At 26.4% G+C, this 24085-nt stretch overlaps 2 protein-coding genes across 7 annotated transcripts; both read left to right on the top strand.

Annotated features, from left to right (window-relative positions):
- The first annotated feature begins 137 nt into the window (after positions 1-137).
- On the top strand, positions 138-13801 carry LOC114120921 (uncharacterized). Of its 5 annotated transcripts, none has more exons than XM_050204436.1 (6): positions 138-641; positions 910-1012; positions 8410-8477; positions 9039-9219; positions 9291-9556; positions 9628-13801. In XM_050204436.1, exons 2-6 carry the CDS (start codon positions 953-955, stop codon positions 10277-10279), a joined length of 1227 nt encoding a protein of 408 aa, XP_050060393.1. In that variant the 5' UTR covers positions 138-641; positions 910-952; the 3' UTR covers positions 10280-13801. The 5 variants fall into 5 exon arrangements, with proteins under 5 accessions (XP_050060393.1, XP_050060392.1, XP_050060390.1 ...); XM_050204435.1 differs by having other exon boundaries at positions 138-734; positions 913-1012; XM_050204433.1 differs by having other exon boundaries at positions 138-734.
- LOC114120920 (iron-sulfur clusters transporter ABCB7, mitochondrial) lies at positions 12287-24068 on the top strand. Of its 2 annotated transcripts, none has more exons than XM_027983018.2 (12): positions 12287-12430; positions 14457-14660; positions 14727-14931; positions 15759-15925; positions 16267-16368; positions 16427-16603; positions 18346-18520; positions 18618-18775; positions 19568-19731; positions 21079-21208; positions 21427-21702; positions 23437-24068. In XM_027983018.2, exons 1-12 carry the CDS (start codon positions 12356-12358, stop codon positions 23653-23655), a joined length of 2052 nt encoding a protein of 683 aa, XP_027838819.2. In that variant the 5' UTR covers positions 12287-12355; the 3' UTR covers positions 23656-24068. The 2 variants fall into 2 exon arrangements, with proteins under 2 accessions (XP_027838819.2, XP_027838821.1); XM_027983020.2 differs by lacking the exon at positions 12287-12430 and adding an exon at positions 13656-13796.
- Positions 24069-24085: the final 17 nt, after the last annotated feature.

The raw sequence follows: 24085 nt of genomic DNA, 5'->3' as shown, positions 1-24085 counted from the left end.
GAGAGAGAGAGAGAGAGAGCGTGAGAGAACGGGTGAGAGAGAGTGAGACGGTCGGTACGGCGCTGCAGCCCCGGCCCGCGACACCTCGCGAGTTGCGACGGGGTCGCCGCCGCTCAGTCGCGCTCGCTCGGCCGCTCTCGCTGCCGTAGTGCCGTCTTTCCGCCGCGGCCGTCGTCGTCACACGTTTATTATTACTATTTATTGTTGTTATTATAATATTTCCCCGTTTTGTTCGATACAGACACACGAGATTTCTTTGTGTGACCACGGCGGTGTGTGTGCGCGCGCCACGAACTCCGTTCCTCGGCGCCTAGCGACCGCGACCGCATTGCCATCGCCACCGCACACACACGACCACTGTGCTCTGGCGCACCGACGGGACGCGTTGAACCTGTCGGCGGAGTACGGCGCGACATGAGCATTGCGATCTCCTCCGTGGCGTTGCGGTCGTCGTCCGGACAGAACGTACTCGACGTGTCTGCGGCTCGTATCTGGGCCAGTGCGCTCGGCGGGTATGTACCCTTGTGCGCCGTTGTTCTAATGGTGGTCGTCGGCTGACGTGCCCGCTCCGACTTCGTCGTTCTTTGTACGATATTTTTCAGTCGTAGTCGCAGTGTGTGTGTGTTCTCGATGTACTACCTGTAATAATAATAATAATAATAATAATATTGATATCTAATGTCTAATAACGTCGTCGTGTTGCCCGGGTATTACGATTGCCACTATTATTTTAGGTATAAATTATTGTTCGACAATAACAATATCGTTATTCCACTCGGGGAACGACACTGTTATTGTTATTAGTTATGTAAAGTGTAGTTATTTACTACGTGTTTTTCCTACTCATTATTATTCATTTGGTACTGCTCGACAAACTGTTATTTTGTTGTTTTTTTTTTTTTTTTACAGTAGTCAATAATCGAACGGAGACTTATGCATTAACGTCTCAGTCATGCAAGAAAAACTACCCATATCTGATCCTTCAGATACGCAAATGGTTTCGCAGTATCCAGTAAGCATTTTATTTTAAGTCCGGTCCTTTTAATAACAATACATTACATTTATATTATGTGTTCAGTCTTTATGGCTTTTGACACGTCTATACTTTATTTTATAAGACTGTTTTCATTTTCTGCACATCACAATTGACGACTATGGCAGTGCTGAGATATAATTTACCCTAACTCACCAATAATAGATATAAAGCACCGTATAAAAACTCGTCGGCCAGTCTGCGTATTCTCTTTTAAAATAGAGAATTGACAATATTATGGTAATATGGTGTTTATGTGTGCTGGACCCCCTAGTGTTCGAGTTAAGAATATTAATTTACAGGCTGTCTACATTTTTTTTTTTTTGATATTTTAAAGTTTTAAACTGAGTAATATGTACCTACCAAAAAAAAAAAAAAAAATGAAAACTTTCAGTATTAAACATTGTTGAATAGGTACTTAAGCTAATTTATTTAAGTTTATATTAATTAAAAATAGGTACCTCATTATAATTTATAAAGAAATTACTTTTTACAAATTTTTGTTTCAAAAAGCACTTTTTTCTGCAGGTTATTTTATTTTTTAAATGAGTAGGACTTATAAAAGTACTAAAGTTGCATGATTTAAAATTTTAATTCACGTTTGTCAGTTTCCCTTTATGGTCACTGAGTAGCCAAAACACTTCTGCAATATATCCCACATTTAACAATGGTTTATTGTATGATTGTGTCATTAGGTATAATTCTTTAAGTTTTCTTGATATTGAGAATGACAGGATAATGTTTATTGTATATTATTTTAACTAACATAATGTGACTAATTTATATGTTTAAGATGCTAAAAAATATTTAAAATATTCAAATTCAAACCAAAAATCTCAAGCTTATATTAGTGCATAGTCCAAAGGAATTTAAATCACTGGTATCTCAATTGATTTCTCTTATACATAAAATTTTCAATTTTAAAGACATAGCAACCATAAAAAGCCTTTTCAATAATCTCATTAAAAATTATAGATAACAAAGTAACCCACTAAAATATCTGGAAATAAACTACTGCAGGACAAAGAACCTTTAAATATATACTTAGGGATGCTTTCACTGGGTGACTTTCCTTCTCTGGTACAAATTAATCTAACATTCTACACATCATACTTTTATCTATTATAGGTATATTAAAATATTTATCAAATTAAAAATGTTGTACATAATATATGTCAATTGAATGTATATATTTTTATACAGCTCTTTTAATATACATTTTGGGTGTTTTTAATGTGTATTCATAATACAAACAAATTTTTATATAATATAAATATTTAATACATTTAATTAATAAAGAGCCATATCTGTATTTCACCCGTAAATTAATACCTATTATTAATTATGTATTTAAAATTTATAAGCTGACATATTGTCTTGTATTTTAATTTTAATATAAATATGATAATTTTAAATTAAGTAAAAGAAAAAAACATATAGGAACATGTATCAGTTATAAAAAAAAAGTTTATAATGTAGCTTACAAATTACATTTAGTGATGAACAAATGAGTTTCATTACATGATTTCATATTTTGTGTACAACCATTTTTACTTACATTGCATACTGTCATATTTTTCATTTTTTGTGCACCTAATATAATCATATCTAGGTCACTTTAAGGTCATTGTGTCCTTAGCCCTACTAATAATTAATAACTGAACACTGACAATAACTTTAATCTAACTTAAATATTATAGTGACTTTATGTCTACTTATTGGTTAATACTTTTTTGATGTGCAGTTACTCGGCAGTTACTATACCTTTTTTTGCAATACTACTACACATAATTATTACTTGATCAAACATTCTAGCCGTAGTTTACTTATTTACCTCTTAAAAAAAAATTATATACATATATGTATGAACATTAGTATATTAAAATGAAAGCATATTATGGCATTTTTTGTTATTACTCAATCGTTTCTTAATGATTATGCATATTCAAGCATATACTTATAGTAATATCAAATAAATAGAATTAATTGAATAATAAAATATGAATACCTAAATAGTAATAGTTTTAACTTATACCAGTATAAAACAATTGTACTGTGAACTTTATCAAATGAACTCCATAAAAAACATTAGAATTATTTCAAGTTTTAATTATATTTATTGTATGTTGGTCATAGACATAACTTTTCTCCTTTAAGTTTCATAGTCAGTTAAGTGATATTTTTACAATTAAAAATTATTAATATTTATATTTTGAATACCTATATCCGAGAGCAATAAAAAGTATTATGTATGTATAATACATAGTTTTTATATTTTGCAATGGATATTAAATACATATAAGTAATTAGTATATTTAAAATTTACTTCAATTTATAATTAATCACTTAAATAGTATTGTAAATTTATTACTTAAATTTGTACACTCTGTATTCCTGTATAATATTCATTGAGACAATATCCGATTTCTTGCGTTTTTTATCATAAGTTTTTTTTTTTTTATCAAGAAATGAAGGTTAATCAACTTGGATTTGTAATAAGTATTAACTGCATGTCAAAAAAATAACAAATCTATGAAACCAACCTTATCATTCTTGATTTATTACCTACACTTTATATTATTTGTGTTAAATAACCTCTACGACCTAAAAGAAAATTGACTGTAGATAATAATAACTAAATTTTTAATTCAAAAATATTAATTTTATAGCCATTAAAGTTATTTTCATTTAATTTACTTAAAAGTATTTTCATTCATACTTACAAACAACTTTTTTCCATGAATTATATATCTAAAATTATAATTTATATTCAAATAAATTTTTAAAAAATTATTCGTTAAGTAAAAGTCACACATTTTGAAGCCATATTTCTGTGATGAACAGTGACTGAAACAATAAAGGATAGGACAATTCGATTAATAAAAAATTTATCTATATAAATAATCAATAATCATTACTTACAATATAGGTATTTTATGAAATCTATAGTTTCATACATTTAGGTGCATAATTGCTATTATTTACTACATGAATTAAATATATTTAAATTTAAATTATAAATTGATTATTTTAATGTTTTAAATTTAATTTTTTTTAAACTTGCTTTTTCATATATAATATACTAACTGTAAAATGATTAGATAAGCTCATGGCTTTTTATTTTAACTTGAGTACCTAATTAAATTTTTGTATTTATTTTTAAGTTGATATACCTAATACTACCTATGTTAACAATAAACCTAACCTTATTTTTTAAAATCATATTTGTTGCCTTTTAGGTACTTACCTATTCTGAAATAAAGACATTTTAGTAAAAAGTAGATTTATAAAAATTGAATATTAAATTATTTAAATCTCTATTTATTACTTATTTATTAATTAAATGTTAATGTAAGAAATATTAAACTTTGCATTATTACCCTCTCAGTCATCTCTTCTTATCTAAACATTAAATAATTTTAAATAGATAACTACTCTATATTGATTCAATATTTATATATTAAAATATTCTGTCTTAGTATATGAATATTGTAATTTAAGAAGGTTATAGTAATTTTAAAAATAAATAGTCCAAATTATATATAATTGTTTCTTTATAAAATAAAATAAAAATATATTATATAATCATATTCGGATTGTATGATATTATTTTAATACAAGTTTCTATGTTAATAATGAATATTTAAGTTAACCAATATATATATTTTTTCATTTAATCAGCTTTTTTTTTATTTATTAATATAAATATATTAATTAAGTGTTCTAGTTAATCTTTTATAACCTATAACTTATTCAAAAAAAAAAAAATCTTATCTTGGATTTTTCCAAATCTATATTAATAAGTTAACAATTAAGTTTTTATTATAAATATTATTTTAATTCTTTCAAAAAAAGAAAAGAAATGATGCATAAGAGTAAAATATCGTTGTTTTTGTGTACAGTGTAACTATCTATAATATATTAATATAGCAAATAATAAATTTAATAAAAACCTACTTATATATAATTAAAATTCTACAAAATGTTATTTTATAATAAAAAAATATATTAAATATTATAAATTGTAAATTACAGTGTTTATCAAACATGTATTCTTCTATACATAATATAATAATAACTTTTTAAAATATTTTATGAAAAAAGATTATATTATAAAAATCAGATTTATGGTCTGATTCAAAATAATTGTATATTATTATTAGTTTAGACCAGCGTTTCCCAAAGTAGGCAATATCGGCCCCTTTGGGGCAATGAAAGTTACAAGTTTAATTAATTTGTTATTGCTTACTTATGTACCAATACATTTTTTTTATGGTGAGGGGGTGTCTGTTATTTTTTATTTTTACAAGTGGGCGATAAAGATAAAAAGTTTGGGAATCACTGGTTTAGACCTTATAACTTATAGTTTGCAAAGGCCTTAGAGAAAAATTACTCACTGCCAAGTTTTTAGATTGAAACAGTATATTTTAATCTTATACATTTTTATTATTGGTATCTCACTTAAACTAAAAAGGAAAAAATGTGTTTATGTGTCTCATAGAAAAAATTTAGTTTTCATAACTTAGACCTTGCCTTCATTACATCAATTTTCTATACCAAAATAGTTACTAAAACAAAATTTTGTCAGAAATTACTAATAATGTCTACAATTTATTACTAAATATTTATTTAAACTTAATATTGTTATTTTCTATTTTTCTGATACATTATAATATAATATTTTAATAAATAATTTTGTTTTTGATTTCTCATTGGCATTTTCACTATTTTTACCTTATTCAATTACTACATTTATGTAATAAGTGTTTATTGATAACTGATTATCTTTATGATATATTCTTAATATGATTTATCTATCAACTATAACGTAACATATTTGTAATTGACGCATATTTTCTTTGTTTGCCTATTTAATAATCATGTGTTATATGATATTAGTTATGTGCAATATTATTTCTTTTATACTTATCCTAAATAATCTATTATTTTTTACACTAAAGTTTTTTTTATCACCAATTGGATTTTCATTGGATTATTATTTTGTATTAACTGTATAGATAACTTAGAGCTGCACAAAGTGTTAAAAAATAATAACCCATAAGTTAGTGTTACAATTATTTATTAGGTTAATGATTTATTGTTCTACAATATGTTAGGTCAGTATTTTAATAATATTGTTTATAAAACAATAATTCTATATTTTTGACTAGAGAACTTGCATTATTCATCATAAAAATTTCAATATGTACGAACACTACAAACCAACAATTTAATAACTTTAATAACTTTGTTTTTTCATGAGTAAAATAATATTACTTGTGATAACATTCATTATTTTTTATGTTTTATTTCTGTAGTATACTATTATTGAGATTAGTTCTCAAATAAAATTAAAACATAATTTCACAAAATATAAAGTTTTCCACTATTTATAATATAAATATCCTCGTAAATATCATTATTATATTGATACATGAGAGTACGAGACTACGAGAGTCTCAGTGGGACACCCAGTATTCTTGTTTCTGAGAATTAAAAATAAACATTACAAATATTTTTCAATTTGTTTTTCAATGTATGTGGGTTGAAATTGCTTAAACAGGCTTGTTAGTTTATTAGTTATTGACATTTAAAAGATGGATTATTATGATGTCTATCGTAATGATTAATTATAGATTTTGAATAGTGGTTAATATTTTTACTATGATGTATATTAATTTTTATTTTATAGTCGATAAGTAGTTGAAAAAATGCGTCAATCACTATCTTACTTTTTAAATTACCTTTAAGTCTCTAAGGGTAGTTTTAGGTCTTTAGGTAGTATTGAGTTTGTACTTTTGAGAGATCAAAATTTTAAAGTATTTTTCGAGGCATTTTTAAAGTAATACATAACAAAATCAATACCTAATTTAAAAATAAAATTACGAGGACGTTGTTCCCACGTGTGTTGTCCCTGGCTTATACATGTGTAAAATAGTTAAAAACTGTTTTGCGCGGGATGACTTTACTCCCTCGATATTTATGCCAAAATTACCAAAATAATAAATCGCATTAGGAAGAACATTATCTGTACCGTAGTGTTATTTTTTTCTTTATAGAAGATTCCATGAATTTTTAATAATTAAAATGAAAAAAACCTAAGTTCTCAAACCGATAACATAAATTGTATTCGATATCAAAAAAATTAAAACTACGTCACACAGATATAGTGATTTAAAATTTTGGTAATTCTGATATAAATATCGAAAAAGTAAAGTCTTCCCGCGCAAAACATGTTTTAACCATGTTAGGCGTGTATAATACAGACAACGCGTGCGAATACGTCCTCAAAAAACTACAAATTTTAACTAAATTTGTTTTTGACATCATTTATTTGATGTAACTAAAATAAATAATCGAAGATACTTGCAACTATCCTAAAATTGTGTTTGTCAGTATTTTATACATGATAAAATTTTTCAAACTATTTTGACTTTTTGAGCTATTTATAGACATCGAGAAATCTTCGATTGATATCGTTAGTAAAATTGTATACTAAATTTTCAATAATTTGTACTTAGCAAATAATTTTTAATCAACATTTAAAATATAATATTTAATTTTTTTAGCTAAGACTTAAAAATTAAATACAAGATAGGTGCTTATAAGTAGTTAGAATTTAAAACATATAAACACAATTTTTTTTATAAACATATTTTGAAATTAAAAGTTAATATTTAAACAAAAAACAACAATGATATAATAATTTTTATAACTTCACAAATTTTAATCTTTTACATAGATATATAAATATATAATGCATTTTACTAAAAATTTTAAGCTATTACCTATGTATGTCATGAACCTATTCATGCTGTTTTATTGTAAAGTGGTATGGTATTGAATTAAAAGTTAATAGCATTAATATACTTTGCTTCATATGTTATTATAATAATTAAATAATAATGATGTAATAAATGTTGCTTTTTATTTTTTTTTTTTGCGAAAAATCAAACTATATGTAATACTGATAGTAAAATAAATTATTTTAATAGTAATATCGTAAGATATACTTAATGATATACGTTGACGAAAATCTTTGCTCAAAATTGTTTAACGTATAAAATTATAAATCATTGAATTTAAATTATATGCATTCATTATAGTTGTTCTCAATACCTACTGTTCTACAATAGAACAGTACTCGCTTTGTCAATTGTTTTTCCTTTACTGACTGTTAATGTACAAAAACTTTTTTTTTACTATAAATAAAATAAGTAATATAGTATAGGTTCTAATTTTTTATTTTCCATATAGTTATACATTATAATTTATAAGTAATTTAATTATTTTATATTTTTATGTAAGTTATGACTTATATTCATATCTAGTCATTTTGGTCTGTATAGTTAAATCATTTTATTAATTTTTTACAGAAAATGAAGAATGATGAAGGATTTTCTAGAAACACAAGCTTTTCTTCCATGAATTTTGACATTTGCAGGTATAAATTCAAAAGTAACCTATTACATATTATAATACTATCTGTGTACCTAATCTTTTACTCAGTGATCTTTTTCAAAAAGAGAAGTATTACAAAATATAAATTGCTTAATTTTATCTATGCTTCCCAAATTAGTGTTAATAATAATAATCATCATGACTTTCATAAATTATCATTTAACATTAAGTTAATCAATAGTTAGCTAATGACTCTTTAAGTATGATTTGGTTTATTATATTTTAGTATATTATTAAATTAATCAATTTGTTATGCAACTAAACATTAATGTATTACAAATACATTGATTGACAATAATAATACTATATAACAAAATAATATTACATAATGGTACCTAATTATAATAATTATAATATTTTATACTGCTAGCCTACCAATCAAATTTTTTGAGATTTTGAGACATTTTTACAAATCAATCAGCATATAAAGTAAAATTAACCAATACTGCATAAAAATAAAAGCTTAAGACTTTAAATATAAATTGTTTAAGAAAAACAAAAACAATCGCATCCTTGCTTATATTTTTTTATATGTTATATTTAGAATATGTCACTGTGAAGGCGACATTGACACACCCTTAATAGCACCATGTTATTGTGCTGGTTCATTACGATATGTGCATCAATTGTGTTTACAACAATGGATTAAATCATCAAATATACGATGCTGTGAACTTTGTAAATTTCAATTCATTATGCAAACCAGAACTAAACCTTTTAGTCAAGTAAATTTGTTTTATCATAAATTTATTTAATTGAATAAAAGTTATACATTTCTTAAATTTTGTATTTTTAGTGGGAACATTTAGAAATGTCTGGCATGGAGCGGAAAAAGTTGATATGTGCAATGCTGTTTCATATAATTGCCATGACATGTGTTTGTTGGTCACTCTATGTTCTTATGGATCGCACAATGGAGGAAGTTGAACGTGGACAGTTGGACTGGCCATTTTGGACAAAGCTTATCGTTGTGGGCATCGGCTTTACAGGTGGTGTTGTTTTCATGTACATACAGTGCAAGTCATATTTTATGCTTTGTCAAAGATGGAAAGCATATAATAGGTAACTTATTAATTAAAATGTTTTAAATGTATAATGTTTTCAAATTTATTTATTACCTAATTATATTTTAGGGTAATATATGTACAAAATGCCCCAGAAAAACCACGCAAAAATCAAACTTTACTTATTGATGTTGCTGAGAGTAGTTCAGTTGAAACTAATGGAGTTGCATCAATTGTGCCTTTTAAACCACCTATCGAACAAAATGATGAAACCAGTATCGATCTCAAAGGTGTACGTAATGTTCATATATTTTTTAATAATGAAGATAATCCCATTAGATTTCAAGAGGTTGACAACCGAGAACAAGAAGATGTTGAAAAACCAATTTCAAGTGATACTGGAACCTCATGGCATATACAGATAGGAAAAACTCAAGGAGAAAATCCTGAAAGTGAATGTAATCAGGCAGCTGTATGTCAAAGCAATCAGTCAGATCCATCATTTTTAAAATTGCAAATTAAAACAGCAGAAATAGTAATCAAATTTGGACAAAATGAAACTGTTCCTAATGAAAATGAGTTTGACAACAAAAATGTTAACATTCAAATTGAAGAATCAAAATCTAAAAATGACGTGCCTGATACCGCAAATCCAGTTCAAATACGATTGGATTTTGGAAGAGATAAGAATTATGAAGACATAGAAGAAGCCCATGGGTCACCTTCTCAATCGCCATTATTATCATCTAGAAGACTCTCTAACTATAGAGATGATAAATAACAACTTTATACACTTATTATAAGCTAATCTGTGATTTAACAGAAAATAAAACATCATAGAATTTATTTTCTTCCCACTTAGTTTAATACAATTTTTTTGTTTTTTTTTTTTGAGCATTTATTTCAAATAATCATTTATAGATTTTTTAACACTGACAAAAATATAATTTCTTCTTTTTATAAACCTATTTTGTGTTAATATTTAAGTTTTTATGGATTTATTTATGTTTAGAAGCTCAATATTCATTAAGTGTGGTTATTATTAGGATATATTTTTTTTTATTCACATTATTATTAATAAATACTTTTTGATTATGAATGATGATGATTATGTAAATTTTTGACCCGGCAAAGACTGAGTTACAAATATGTGATGTTGATAAATTTCAAACTTTTGTTTTTGTATTTCATTTTTGAACCAACATATTATATATTATATATATACCAATATCTTATTAATATCATTAATGATATTATGCATAAAAATTTAAATGTTTTCAAGTTTTTTTTGATTTATTTTTTTTTTTGAACTTATAACGTAAAATAATTTTGTTTTAATTTTTCTTATGATTATTATTGATTAATAACTGTGTATGATGCTAATTATTGTAATTTGTTATACAGAAAAGATTAAAATATGTAATGCCACTTAACATAGAGTTATTGCTTATTATAGATGTATGTAAAAGATTGAATGATATATATATATATATATTATATATAACATTAGTAATTATTAATTACACGTATTGTTCATATTTGATTTTGTTTCTGATAAGCATAAGGTATACTTTAAAATAAAATAATTTGTTTTATTTTATTTTATGTTAAATACACTCTTTAATTGTTTTGCTCTTTAAACAATGATATTGATTAAAATATATAGTCTATATTTACAAATAAACTATTATTTTTCCATGTTAATTAATCAAACCTAGTTTAGGTGTGATACTGTGATTCCATTATATGAAGAGGATGTGACCACCATCAGCACACTATTCGTTTTCTCTCTGGGCTGTACACAACATAGAAAATCATTTCTTAAAATGTATTTTAGTAATCTGAGACTAACATCATCCTTTACAAAAATAAGGTATAATATTTTTGAAGTTGTAAGTGTTCAAAGCATTTTTACTATCCCAAAAAATGATGAGTGATGACAAACACACACGAAAAAAGAAACATTTCATACAATTCATAAATATATTTATTATTCTGTTCAGAATCTAATGTGTTAGATTTATTATAAAAAAATGAGTTAACAAATAATTACTTAAATTTATAAAATTATATTATACAAATATTTATTCTACATATTTATAAATGACAATATATAATCATTATAATGATTACATTAATGGTTAACAATAAAAAATATATAATTTATTTAAATTTAAAATTCAAACATTGAAATGTTTTACACAAGTATTCAATTTTTTCTAAGATTTTTGCAATAATTTGACCTAGACAAGATCTTTAATCATGTCTGTGGTCGATGATTAACAGTTCAATGTTTATGATCCATTCTAATCATAGAGTATTATTACTCAGTATTCTAATATCACCATTCACCTATACCAGCTACAGTTCTCAACCTTTTTTTTAATTCGCATACCACACTACCACCTACACAGTTTGAAAATTCTTACGTACCACCTGACCATTTGTTTTTTTGTTTATCAATAATGTATACGTTTATGTTTTATATAAAGGGAGATTTTCTTCGCAGTTCGCTTACCACCTATGAACTTTCCGCGTACCACAGGTTGAGATTTGAAAAGCGCTGACGTCTTATACGACTATAAATATTATAATCATAAAAACAATATAGAGGAGATATCACAGATTGCAATATTATTCTGTGATAATAGTTTGGCGACAACGCTGATTAAACGAATTATAATATTGTTATTATAGAAATATATACAATATATCTATTACATTACATTACATAGGTATTATTTTCGATTTTGATAAAAGATCAAATGTCAATAGTGTCATCGTTTTAAAACATGTTAATGCGAGTGTCCGCCTCGTTATTTTAAATAGTTTTTCGAACCACGCAACATCCAAAGGCATGGCGATTGTTTTTGGACTGTCGAAACTGTGTGACCGACACTTTGCGCTCTGTTTGCTGAGAAACCATTACAAGGTGAGTCCCGAGTAAAATCTACCGATTCTCCGTACTTACCAATGGGTCGCACGGCCCGCCGCCGCTGCAAACCTATTTCTGACCGCCCTTCCACCGGCTACCAGTTCGAAGTCGTCTCGTTGACTACTTGGATGAAGTCTCACGGATGGAAGCCCACCTGCCGGTTAGCGCCCGCCTATTTTACCGACACCGGACGAGGTCTGATGGCGGCCCAAAATATTGACGCAGGACAACCGCTTGCCGTCGTGCCCGGTCGCCTGGTGATCACTGTCGACTCCGTGTCCGTGTCACCGTTTGGTAAACATTTTACCACAGTGTACAAAACACAACAAGTGTTAGCCACATACTTGATGTTTGAACGACACAAAGGATCTGAATCGTTTTGGCATAATTATATTGTCTCGTTGCCCACAGTTCTGTCGAATTCAGCGTACTGCTCCACCGAAAATTTGCCCGAAGATTTATCGAATAAAGTGCTAGACCATCAAAACACTATATCAACGACATTCAATCAAATCATGCATGAAATGTCTTCCGTTGTTTGTCCACACTGTTTAGACACTTGCAAAAATATATTTACATTTGAAGTCTATAAATGGGCATGGTCAATCGTAAATACTAGAGCTGTTTATATAAGTCCAGACTGTAGCTTAAAAAATAAGATAAAATTGTCAGATGTCAACAATTTAGCACTTGCGCCATATATCGATATGTTTAACCACTCTCCTTTGGCTTGTGTTCGGGCCACAGTCAATAATTTAAATGGTGCGTACACTATTATAACTGAAACAATATTTAAAAAACACTCTGAAGTGTTTATTAACTATGGACCGCATTCCAATACTAAATTATTTTTAGAATACGGATTCGTTGTTCCGTCAAATCCTCAAGATTCTGTTCATTTGTCAGCTAATGAAATCATTTCAAAAACGGGCAAAGATTTAAATAAAAATCGAATGGAAAAACTTAAAACTTATGATTTATTAGAAGGTCATTATTGTACATCTGATGGCTTATCTTGGTCAACCAGAATCTTAACATACCTATTAATTTATTCTGATCGTTTCAATGATGAAGAATTAAAAAACCGAGTGTATGCAAATTTATTTGACCAAAGTGAGGTTGAAGCTATATCTAAAATTGGAGCTGTTGTCATTAAAGCAAAGTTAGAAGAAATGAAACAATGGGAATCAAATATGTTGACCATATTAGAAAGTAATCAGGCTGAGAAGTCAACTGGTTTTGTTGTTGCTACAGAACTGGTAAAGGAGAATCGGAGATTACTTGAAAAATGTTTACAATCATTAAATGTTAAATAATAATCTATTAAACATAATCTGTTGGAAATAAATACGTATATGTTAAGGTAAATTTGTTGATTTTTTTAAAGCTGGTTTTTTTCACTTGGTCTATTTTAGAGATGGCAAACCTATGACATGCACAACTGTCCAAAAAAAGTGTGATTAATAGGGATATTTTAGGTTTAACAAGGAAAAAAATGTCATCAAATTAGTTAATACACAAAAAAAATCAATTAAAATATTTTATTTGACATGCTAACACAGAAAGGTTCACCATCCCTGGACTATTTGATACAAAATATTAAAATGTTCTTAAAATAAAATAAATGAACATAATATCATGAGTGCCTACCTAAAATCGAATTTTAATATCTATTTTAAAAGTCAAAAGTGAAATATTAATCATCACATTAAAAATGTATTTTTTCATTATTATAGCTGATAAATTATAATTACATTGAACAGACATAAATTGTGAATTATTATATTAAGTGAACTTAATAATAATTTTATTTTGGTCTTAACAGAAATTTAATTTTGATTTAAATACCTTAGTTAAATTATTAACAATAATTTGTATAAAATAAAAATATTAATAAAGCCAAATGTATTGTTTAAAATATGTACTAATTGATAGACAATCACTATTATAAAAAAAAGTTTTGTCAAGATATAATACATTTTCCAAAATTTTCAAAAGTAATATATTATAATAATTTTTTCAGGCTATTTCTACATATACTGTACATCATAACAATGTCCTCTGCAATCGTCATAAAAAAATGCAAATTCCAAACAGAATAGCAACACTTCCAACATGTTATCATATTGGTGGGGCTCATGTTAAAGAGAATTTGCCTGTAATAGAACCCAACTCTGTTACAGGTAAAGATATGATCTTGGGTATGTTGCAGTACATTTGGCCAAAGGTTTGTTTTCATGTTACTTAATAGTTTATTAAAGTATATCTGTTATAAAATTAAATACATTTATAGGATGATGTGACTATTCGAAAACGAGTAACATTAGCACTCGGTTTATTGGCTGCCGCTAAAATGTTAAACGTATCCGTCCCATTTCTGCTCAAATATGCAATGGATGATCTTAATGAAAAACTTGGTCCTGGTGCTGATACATTGCTAACTATGGATTCAGCACCTGAAACTGTGTTAACTGTTGCTGCGACACTGTTGATATCGTGTGAGTATGAGTAAGTTTCATATAGATTATATGTATTATATATGTAGACTTAATATTTTAAATATAATAAATTGTAATTGACAATTTGTCTCCATCTCAGTAATTTTTAGAAGAAGTACCAACAGTAAAACTTATAGAAAGAATATAATACACTTGTAGGATAATAATATTTTTTCCTTAAATTATCTTTTGCATAAGGTACATTTATTTCATGTTTTTCTTGTTGTATATTTAATATGATATTGTCAATGGTATCACATTATCTGAATTATAAAAAAAAAAAAAAATAATATTATAATATTATATCATGTATTATCATCAAATTTTTTTTTAATAAGTTATAGCACCTTTTTTAATGAACTCTTGCGTACTTAATATTATTTAACAATATAGATACCTATGATTTACTTCTATGGCAATAAAATGAGTTATAAGACTTATATACAACTATAAAACTATTTTTTATTGTTTTGATTTTGGTAAATAAAGAATTTCACCCTTACCCCTATTTTTTACCCAATTATGTACCACTGCATATTATAGGTATTAAATGACATTTAAAGTCTAAAGGTTTATTATATAGTTCTAAATAATTTAATAAAAAAAATTACTATAAAATAAATACTCAAAATTTTGTTTTACAAAAAGACATTTATTTTATTTGTTAACCCATCAAATTTAACACCTTGTTAATTTGTTTTTTGTTATTACTTACCTTGTAAGTAAAACGTAAAATGACATGCACATTAAAATATTTTGTATAATATGCAATCAAAATGTAAAATAATTAAATAAAAAACAATAGTAATGACCTGTCATATTTTTAGATGGTGTTTGTAGATCTGCTGCTGCTGGTATGAATGAACTACGAAATGCTGTATTTGCTAGTGTGGCCCAACAATCCATAAGGAAAATTGCAAGAAATGTTTTCTTACATCTTCACAATTTAGATCTTAAATTTCATTTATCCAGACAAACTGGTGCATTATCTAAGGTGTGATTTTATACTTCTATTAGTATTTAATCAAGAAGGCTCAATAATAAAAAATTTAAGGGTTACATTTTTTTATAGTCAATTATGTTAAAATTAGTTACTAATATATACTATACAGTATTTAATGGTATTTTTCACTTTAAATAATGTAGTATATTTTGAAATGTGGCATACATGGAATTCGTTATTAATTTATAAATTTTGTTACCATTGTGGCTTCTACTATTATTTATGATATATATTAAAATATATATCAAACATCCACTAATAGTGATTATACTAATTCGATTTTATCACTTTTTTTATAACTTGTTTTGAATAATTTATTTATGGTTTTTTAGGTTATAGATCGTGGAAGCAGGGGAATAAATTTTGTACTTACTGCTATGGTATTTAATATTGTACCTACTATATTTGAATTGGCGCTAGTCAGCACTATTTTGGTATGTTTGTGTTATTATAAAGTAAACAAATTTTTTATAATTATTAATTAATTTTTAGGGATTAAATTGCGGTTACCAATTTGCTGCTTTATCCTTTGGTTGTGTCTCCATCTATACAGCTTATACATTATTGGTAACCCAATGGAGGACAAAATTCCGAATTTTTATGAATCAAGCCGAAAATGAAGCTGGAAATAAAGCTATGGACTCGTTAATAAATTATGAAACTGTTAAGGTATGTGTCTTATGATAAAATCATTAATTATTTTAACTCATTAAAAGCAAATTATTTATTATTTTAAATTAATAATTTTTACTAACAAATACCAGTATTGCATACAATACTTATTTATAGTTTATATTTTGATAGCTAATTAATTATGGTTATCAATTCCAAACATTCTTGATTTAACCTTTTTTAACATGTTTAATTGTCTCTTGGAAGAGCGGAATAGTGACATTTTGTGAGTTTCTCTTGAACCACTCCTATCCATTAATCTGAACTTTAAACACATTTAAATTAAAACTAACTGACTACTCATTTACAATTTAGTATTTATATTATATCAAAATATTTCAAAAAATTATTCTACATCTGAAGTCTAAATTAAGCGTATGTAGGAAATCAAAAAAGTAAAAATAAAAAATAAATGATTTCTGTGATGAAAGTAGTAATTACACATTTTTTGAATAACATAATTATTATTTTTAATTACTTAAAATATGTTAAAAAATATTAATAATTTTCAAAATAATAAATGAATTAAACTATGAATTTTGAATATAGATAAATTTTATATTCATCAAAAGTAACTCAAATGAAACTATAGGTATACTAAAAAATAATAATTTTATAAAGTAGTTTCTAATTGCAACTATAAATTATAAATAATAATAAGTAATTACTAGAGATAATATGTTGATTATATTTTAATAACTTTTTTCATTTGAGACCTTAAATAATTATAACATCATTTTAACATAAATATGTTTTTGAGATGGATACAATTTTTTTTTTGATTTATAACTTGTAACACTATTTATTAAAATTTGTTACTATAATGAGTACCTATTATTCTTGGTGGCGATCTAAAAATTGATTTAAAATTACTCATAAACAAGAATAGTATATACCTAAAAACATATATATGATTCAACAATTTTTCTTGCTGAGGAAAATTATCTTGTAATATGCTATTGCTATTGTTACTTTTTTTAGTGTAATCTTTTACATTTTAAGTTCTATTTATCAAATTTTATTTGAAAAATATTTTCATGATTGATTTTTGTATTAAGAAATTGTCTATAAATATTTTTGCCCAAAAAAAAGTGTAAATTATCTTATTCTATTTGTATTATAAAAATAATTATATTTTTTTCACTTCTATCTCTTTTTTTTAAATATTTTTTTTTATTACCTAGTATTTTGAAGTCGGTGAAATTGATTTAATTTTCAATATTTCTCAAAATATTACTTGCACCTACATTAAATTTATAATAAATAATAAAAATAATATTTATTATTTTATAATTATAGTTTTTTTTTTTTTAATTAATAATAATATATCACAAATGATAATCAAATACTATCCCATAAGTACTTTATTTTTATTTATTCTAAACAAAATGTTCCTAAATTAATTTCTTTCTAAATCTATAAATAAGTTAAGTTATTCACCAAAAACTAATAATCAAGAGTTATACTATTAACTCAGTTTAACAGTTCTAAATTGTCTAATAGCCATAAAATAAATAATTTAAATGTAATCATTCCAATATATTAATATATTAATATCATAGTATCATGAATCTTTTAGTAGATACTTAAATTACATGTTAATATTTGAGAGATTTAATGAAATTTATTTTTAAATAAAATTATAATTGTATCCTAATGGTTTCACATTTTACCCTTTTTAATTGAGTTCAGTTTTAAATAACTTAAAATATTCTAACATTTTCGTTCCTCAATTATAGTATTTCAATAACGAATTGTATGAAGCTAACAGATATGACCGTGTTTTACAAAAATTTGAGACGGCTTCACTTAAGACTAGCTCGAGTTTAGCACTTTTAAATTTTGGACAAAATGCCATTTTCAGTGTAACAATGAGTGCAGCAATGATATTAGCTGCAAAACAAATTGTTGAAGGTAATATATATTGATTAGATTTTTGTTTAGTGGTCTTATGTCATGTATTAAGCAATAATACATCAAAAAATCAGATATAAATATAAATTAACATTAGGTAACATGACAATTGGTGATCTGGCGATGGTGAATGGTCTCCTTTTCCAACTGGCTATGCCACTAGGATTTTTAGGATCTGTTTACCGTGAAGTGCGTCAAGCGTTGCTTGACATGCAGTCCATGTTTGCAATAATGGCATGCGATCCATCTGTTAAGGTATGCATTTACTATACATAGCAATTCTGTAATTAATAAATACTTATTAATTAGTCAAAACTTCAAATATTTTTAACATATAATTTTTTAAATAATTATCACATTTTTACAGTTTTCTATGTTTTAAATTTCTTGCGTTAAAGCATATTCTAAAAATTGTTATGACTATTTTCTGTTCAAGTTAAGAAATATATTCGGTGATAACCAGTTTTGTCCGCAGTGGTCAGAAAACACCTGTATATCTATCTCTACCGAGTCAACCATCTATAAGCCTTCTGTATAGTGGCCATTCCTTGTATATTTCTCAACTTGAACAGAGCTTAAATAGTTTTTTTATTCTTAAGTATTTAACATTTAGAAATGTAGAATATTTGTTTAGTACTTGAGTACCTTGAGTAGTGACCTTATTGTCACTTAAGTCCTCATATTATAACTCAGTATTTAGATAAAGATATTGATTCATATTTTTTAAACTATCTAGATACAGGTAAAAGTATTTTAAGAATTGTTAATAATAGCTAAATATAAAATAGATAATTTGTATATCAACTTGACCATCTGTCAATAGTCATAAATCATAATAAGTAATAAACTGAACTAATATGGTATTAATTGGTTTTTGTTTTGAAATATTTAATCTTAAAAGTATCATAGAAACTTGTATTAAGAATTAAGATACTCAATATTTTGTATTCAAATATTGATACAAGATGCAAAAGTGTATATTTTTAGGTATACTAACTATTTTGTTATATTTATGTATTGTGTTTTATTTTTGTCAATATTAACTAGAACCGAAGTGATGCTGTTCCCTTGTCTATCAGCAAAGATAACGCATCCATTGAATTTCGAAATGTCAGTTTTGGATATCAAAACGGCAAACCTATTTTGAATGACCTGTCCTTTATCGTTCCACCTGGCAAGAAGGTTGCTATCGTTGGAGGTTCCGGTAGTGGGTAAGCATAAGATAAATATTGTCAAAAGTGTGATCTATACATTATGACATGGGTGTTCTCGTAAAAATTACTGACTATTTTTCTAAATTGTTGTTAAGTATTAAAAAAAAATTAGTTTTTGGCATCTATCTTTATATGTATACACATTAATTGGTTTTTTATAACTATAATTCTATAATTTTTTATTTAATTTATGTTGATAGAAAATGTATAGGTATTAAAAATATTATTTTGGAGTTAAACCATTAAAACTTTAAATGCTCAATAAAAGGAAAATGTCATTTAAAAGTTAGGACCTTTGAATAAAAAGTTCACAAAATATTTTATGACCCAGATTTATAACAATATCTGAGTCCTTTATAATAATAAAAATAGTATATCTGAATAAGTAAAAATATATATTATAATATAACCAGGCTGGTGAAATTTTATGCACTATAAAAAAAAAAACTGTTAAATATACATTAAAATTAGGACTGTACAAAATATGTAGGTAAATACTTAATGCATTTTAAAATTTTTAGTATAAAATTATCTTTTTTTTAAAAATAAGATTATAACTACTACTAATAAAAAAAATGTTCTTTTCTACATAGTCATGCAAGATTAATACATGCATACATTTGTCAAATTTGGATGCAACTATTTTTTTGAATAATGAATAATATTGATTCTTTTGTTATAAGTTATAATGAAAAAATATCATTCGTGAGATGTGGGAACATAAAACTTTTACGTTTATTATTATGAATTTTATTATTCCTTATGACAATTTCAAAATATGTATATTTAGTTTAATATATAAGTATTTTATATTTATATAATAGACCTACTCAAACCATTTTACGGTAAACAGGTTTATAACTTAAAATGCAATAGTAATAATATAATACAGTTTAAATATATTATTATAATAACTAGATACTATTTAAATAATAAATTCAATTTCCTTACATTACATCAACCTACTTTAATATTAATAATAAAATAAAATAATTTAATAATAATATCTTTAATATGAAATTTTTTTAGTAATATTAGGCTAACAGACCTAATTCTCAGAATTGTTTTTCATATCAAATAATATATTATTGAATTCAAGTTTAACTCGTCCATTACACTGTTACAGTGACCCACTCGACGCCTACTATACAGCAGTGTGATATTCACTTGTCAAATTTTTTATTTTTATTCAAGAAGTCAAAACCGTTCTCTGATTTTTTTGTATTTTTGTCTGATAATATTAACATAATATAATAAATACATGTCATATTATTTTATTATTATAGAATTAAAACCTTATAATAATAATAAACATTAAATGGTGTCAATACATGGACGTTTCAGGAAATCAACTATAATCAGATTGCTGTTCAGGTTTTTTGAACCGGCGTCTGGCGAGATACTTATCGGAGGCAAGAACATCAAGGATGTTGATATCGATAGTCTTCGGAAGTGCATGGCTGTAGTTCCTCAGGTATAATTAAGTATTGAAATATAAAACATCTTACATGACTTAGGTGTTAATCAGTAGTGCCGTCTTAAGTAAACTTATTTTTGTAGATATCTTTTATTTTTACTTATTCATTTACTTTTGTGTATCATAGTGGGTGTAATAAGAAATTGTTTGGATTATCTCCACTCTCCAGGGTGAGAAATTACAATAATATTGTTTTATTTTATCCATCTGTATAGGATTCGGTTTTGTTTCACGACACGATCATGTATAATCTCCATTACGGCGACATGAGCAAGTCCGAATCTGAAGTCATCGAAGCGTCCAAGCTCGCGGAACTTCACAACTCTGTGTCGAAGCTTCCCAACGGGTATTCGACTCAGGTGGGTGAACGAGGTCTAATGATATCTGGTGGTGAAAAACAACGAGTGTCTATTGCCAGGGCCATACTCAAGGACAGCCCCATTCTGATATTTGACGAAGCGACGTCGTCTTTGGACTCTATTACTGAACAAGTATGTGTAATAGCATTAATAGCTATATACAACTACCTTATTGCATCTAAAACTGGACACAGATTTTTTAATTCAATTCTTATAACCTCTAAATCACGTCATTATAACGCCCATTGGCCCATTTATACCTACCATTTGTATCTTTAACAATTTGACTAAAGATTTATTTTACTCTGGAACCACTATTTTATTCCACCAAATTTTTGAATGAATCAGAAGTTGGTGAATATTTGAATTTAATATTGTTAACGAGATTCGATATAATATGTAAAAATCATATTTGATACATATGATATGTATTCTTAAAAGTATACTACAATTGCAATAAATTTTGCATATTTTAGAAACCAGTAAATGACTAAACCTTACAAATTTACGATTTTAAGTTACGTATGTTATACAGCCATCAATTAAAATAAATAATTTTACTTTTAGTAGATAACATAAACTTAAAAAAATAATAAAATAAACATTCCCTGTTGGGTATCTATGAATCGTAATTATATGACCGTGCGCATAATGCTCGTACATAAAATACTGATTCTTAAAATAGTATTTTCGTCTGCAGGCAATTATATAGACTATAGAGGAATTACTAAACGCATAATTTTATTTAAATACCTAATAATATATATATAGTTATATAAATATTCTACGTTTTTACGTTCGTACGATCAACCATCAACCAGATGTAGACATGTACTTACGAGTTACGAAGCCCGTCGGTTGTAAAATACGTCTGTAAAATATTTTAATGATGTTTTTATTTTATTATATCATTATTATTTTTTTTTCAATTTCTTTTTAGAAAATTCAAAATTCGTATTATTTTGAGAAATTAAAATCCATACACTTTGTACAACAATTATTAATATTTAGTTATAGTGTATAGACAGTTACGGTTAAATGAGTTTATAAACTCATCACGAGGAGGAATTCACAAATTTGTGACACTTATATTAATATATTATTAAGTATTTAATCCTTAAGTTATCAAGTCGCGAATACAGTTCTCTTTGAGGCGTCTGATTGGGTTACCGGGAAATGTGAGTGATGCTAACTTATTGATCAGTTGTTGGGTTTATATCTTGTAGTTAGGCGTAGAAGAATTTGTATTAGAGAGCAGCAGTTTCGTTAATAGAAAGTACTTCGAGGTCGGAATTTAAGGACTCATTTATTTGAGACGATCCCGGGTGCTCCAGTAATTAAACGCAAACAGATGTTTTGGAAAGCTTGTTTAGTTTTTTTACTTTTGAGTTCTTAGCAAAGCTCCAGATTACGATGCTTACGTTCACAGTAGTTAAATTAGTAATACCTTATTATAAAATAGTATTTATAAATATACAAAAATGAAAAGAAAAATCACTCGCTTTACGGAGTGCAGTGAATTTGCATTAATGCTATTTACAATGTAGCCTTGTAGAACACAAGTTAAGGTACATGGAAAAATAATATAAAATATTAAGTTTAGCGTTTTATTATTTTAGTAAAAAATAGTCATGTCAAAATACTTAAAAATATATATGTATGTCGATAAAAACCAAATATAATAGAATAAACAAATCTTAAGACCAGTTATACTTATTATACAATATTATTAGCTATTGATTTGGGACTTAGATTTTCTCTGTTTTCGTTCTTATTTAAGCTCCATCTCTTTAATATGAATGTACTCTATTATAATTTATTCTATTTCAGTATCTTATAGTCAATTTAACAATTTCTTATTTATAGAACATACTGAAGGCGTTGCGACGAGCAACCAAGGATAAGACCAGCGTGTGCATTGCCCATCGGCTGTCGACCATTAAAGATGCTGACGAAATATTGATATTACGCAATGGGAAAGTCGTTGAACGCGGTAGTCACCAGTGGCTAATGGACAATGGCGCATCCGAGTATTCCGAGATGTGGAACATTCAACAAGACAATTTTACAGCGAAGGACCCTTAAACTCACGACGATCTATATTATAATTATATATTATTATTAGTTTCGTTATTATTCACATGGTATTTACATCGAAAGTCACGTTTCGGCGTTTGTCGTACACCGATTTATGCGATTTATGTACAAATTATAATTGTTAATATTTCCATGTTTAAGAGATGTCAGGCTATAATACCTAGCTATGTATTATTATATGTGTAGGCTTCAGTAAAGTTTCGCGAGTGACGACATTTTTCGATATTAATGAAAAAATTGAAAAAATTTGTACTTAGATAGACGCCTACTGTTACCCGTTATATAGCTAGGTAGGTAATTTATATAATATGAGGATAACAATATATGTAATCGTACCCGTTGTACTGTTGTAAATTATTTGTTTTCTTAATAAAAAACGCAATTGTTTTTGTTTTTCGGAACGCCTAAGTTTTATTTC

The sequence above is a fragment of the Aphis gossypii genome, chromosome 3 (genome assembly GCF_020184175.1).
Source record: "Aphis gossypii isolate Hap1 chromosome 3, ASM2018417v2, whole genome shotgun sequence".
NCBI classification, from domain to species: Eukaryota; Metazoa; Arthropoda; class Insecta; order Hemiptera; family Aphididae; genus Aphis; species Aphis gossypii.
Note: the sequence above shows the minus strand (reverse complement) of the source record. Positions and strands in the feature narration are given on the sequence as shown.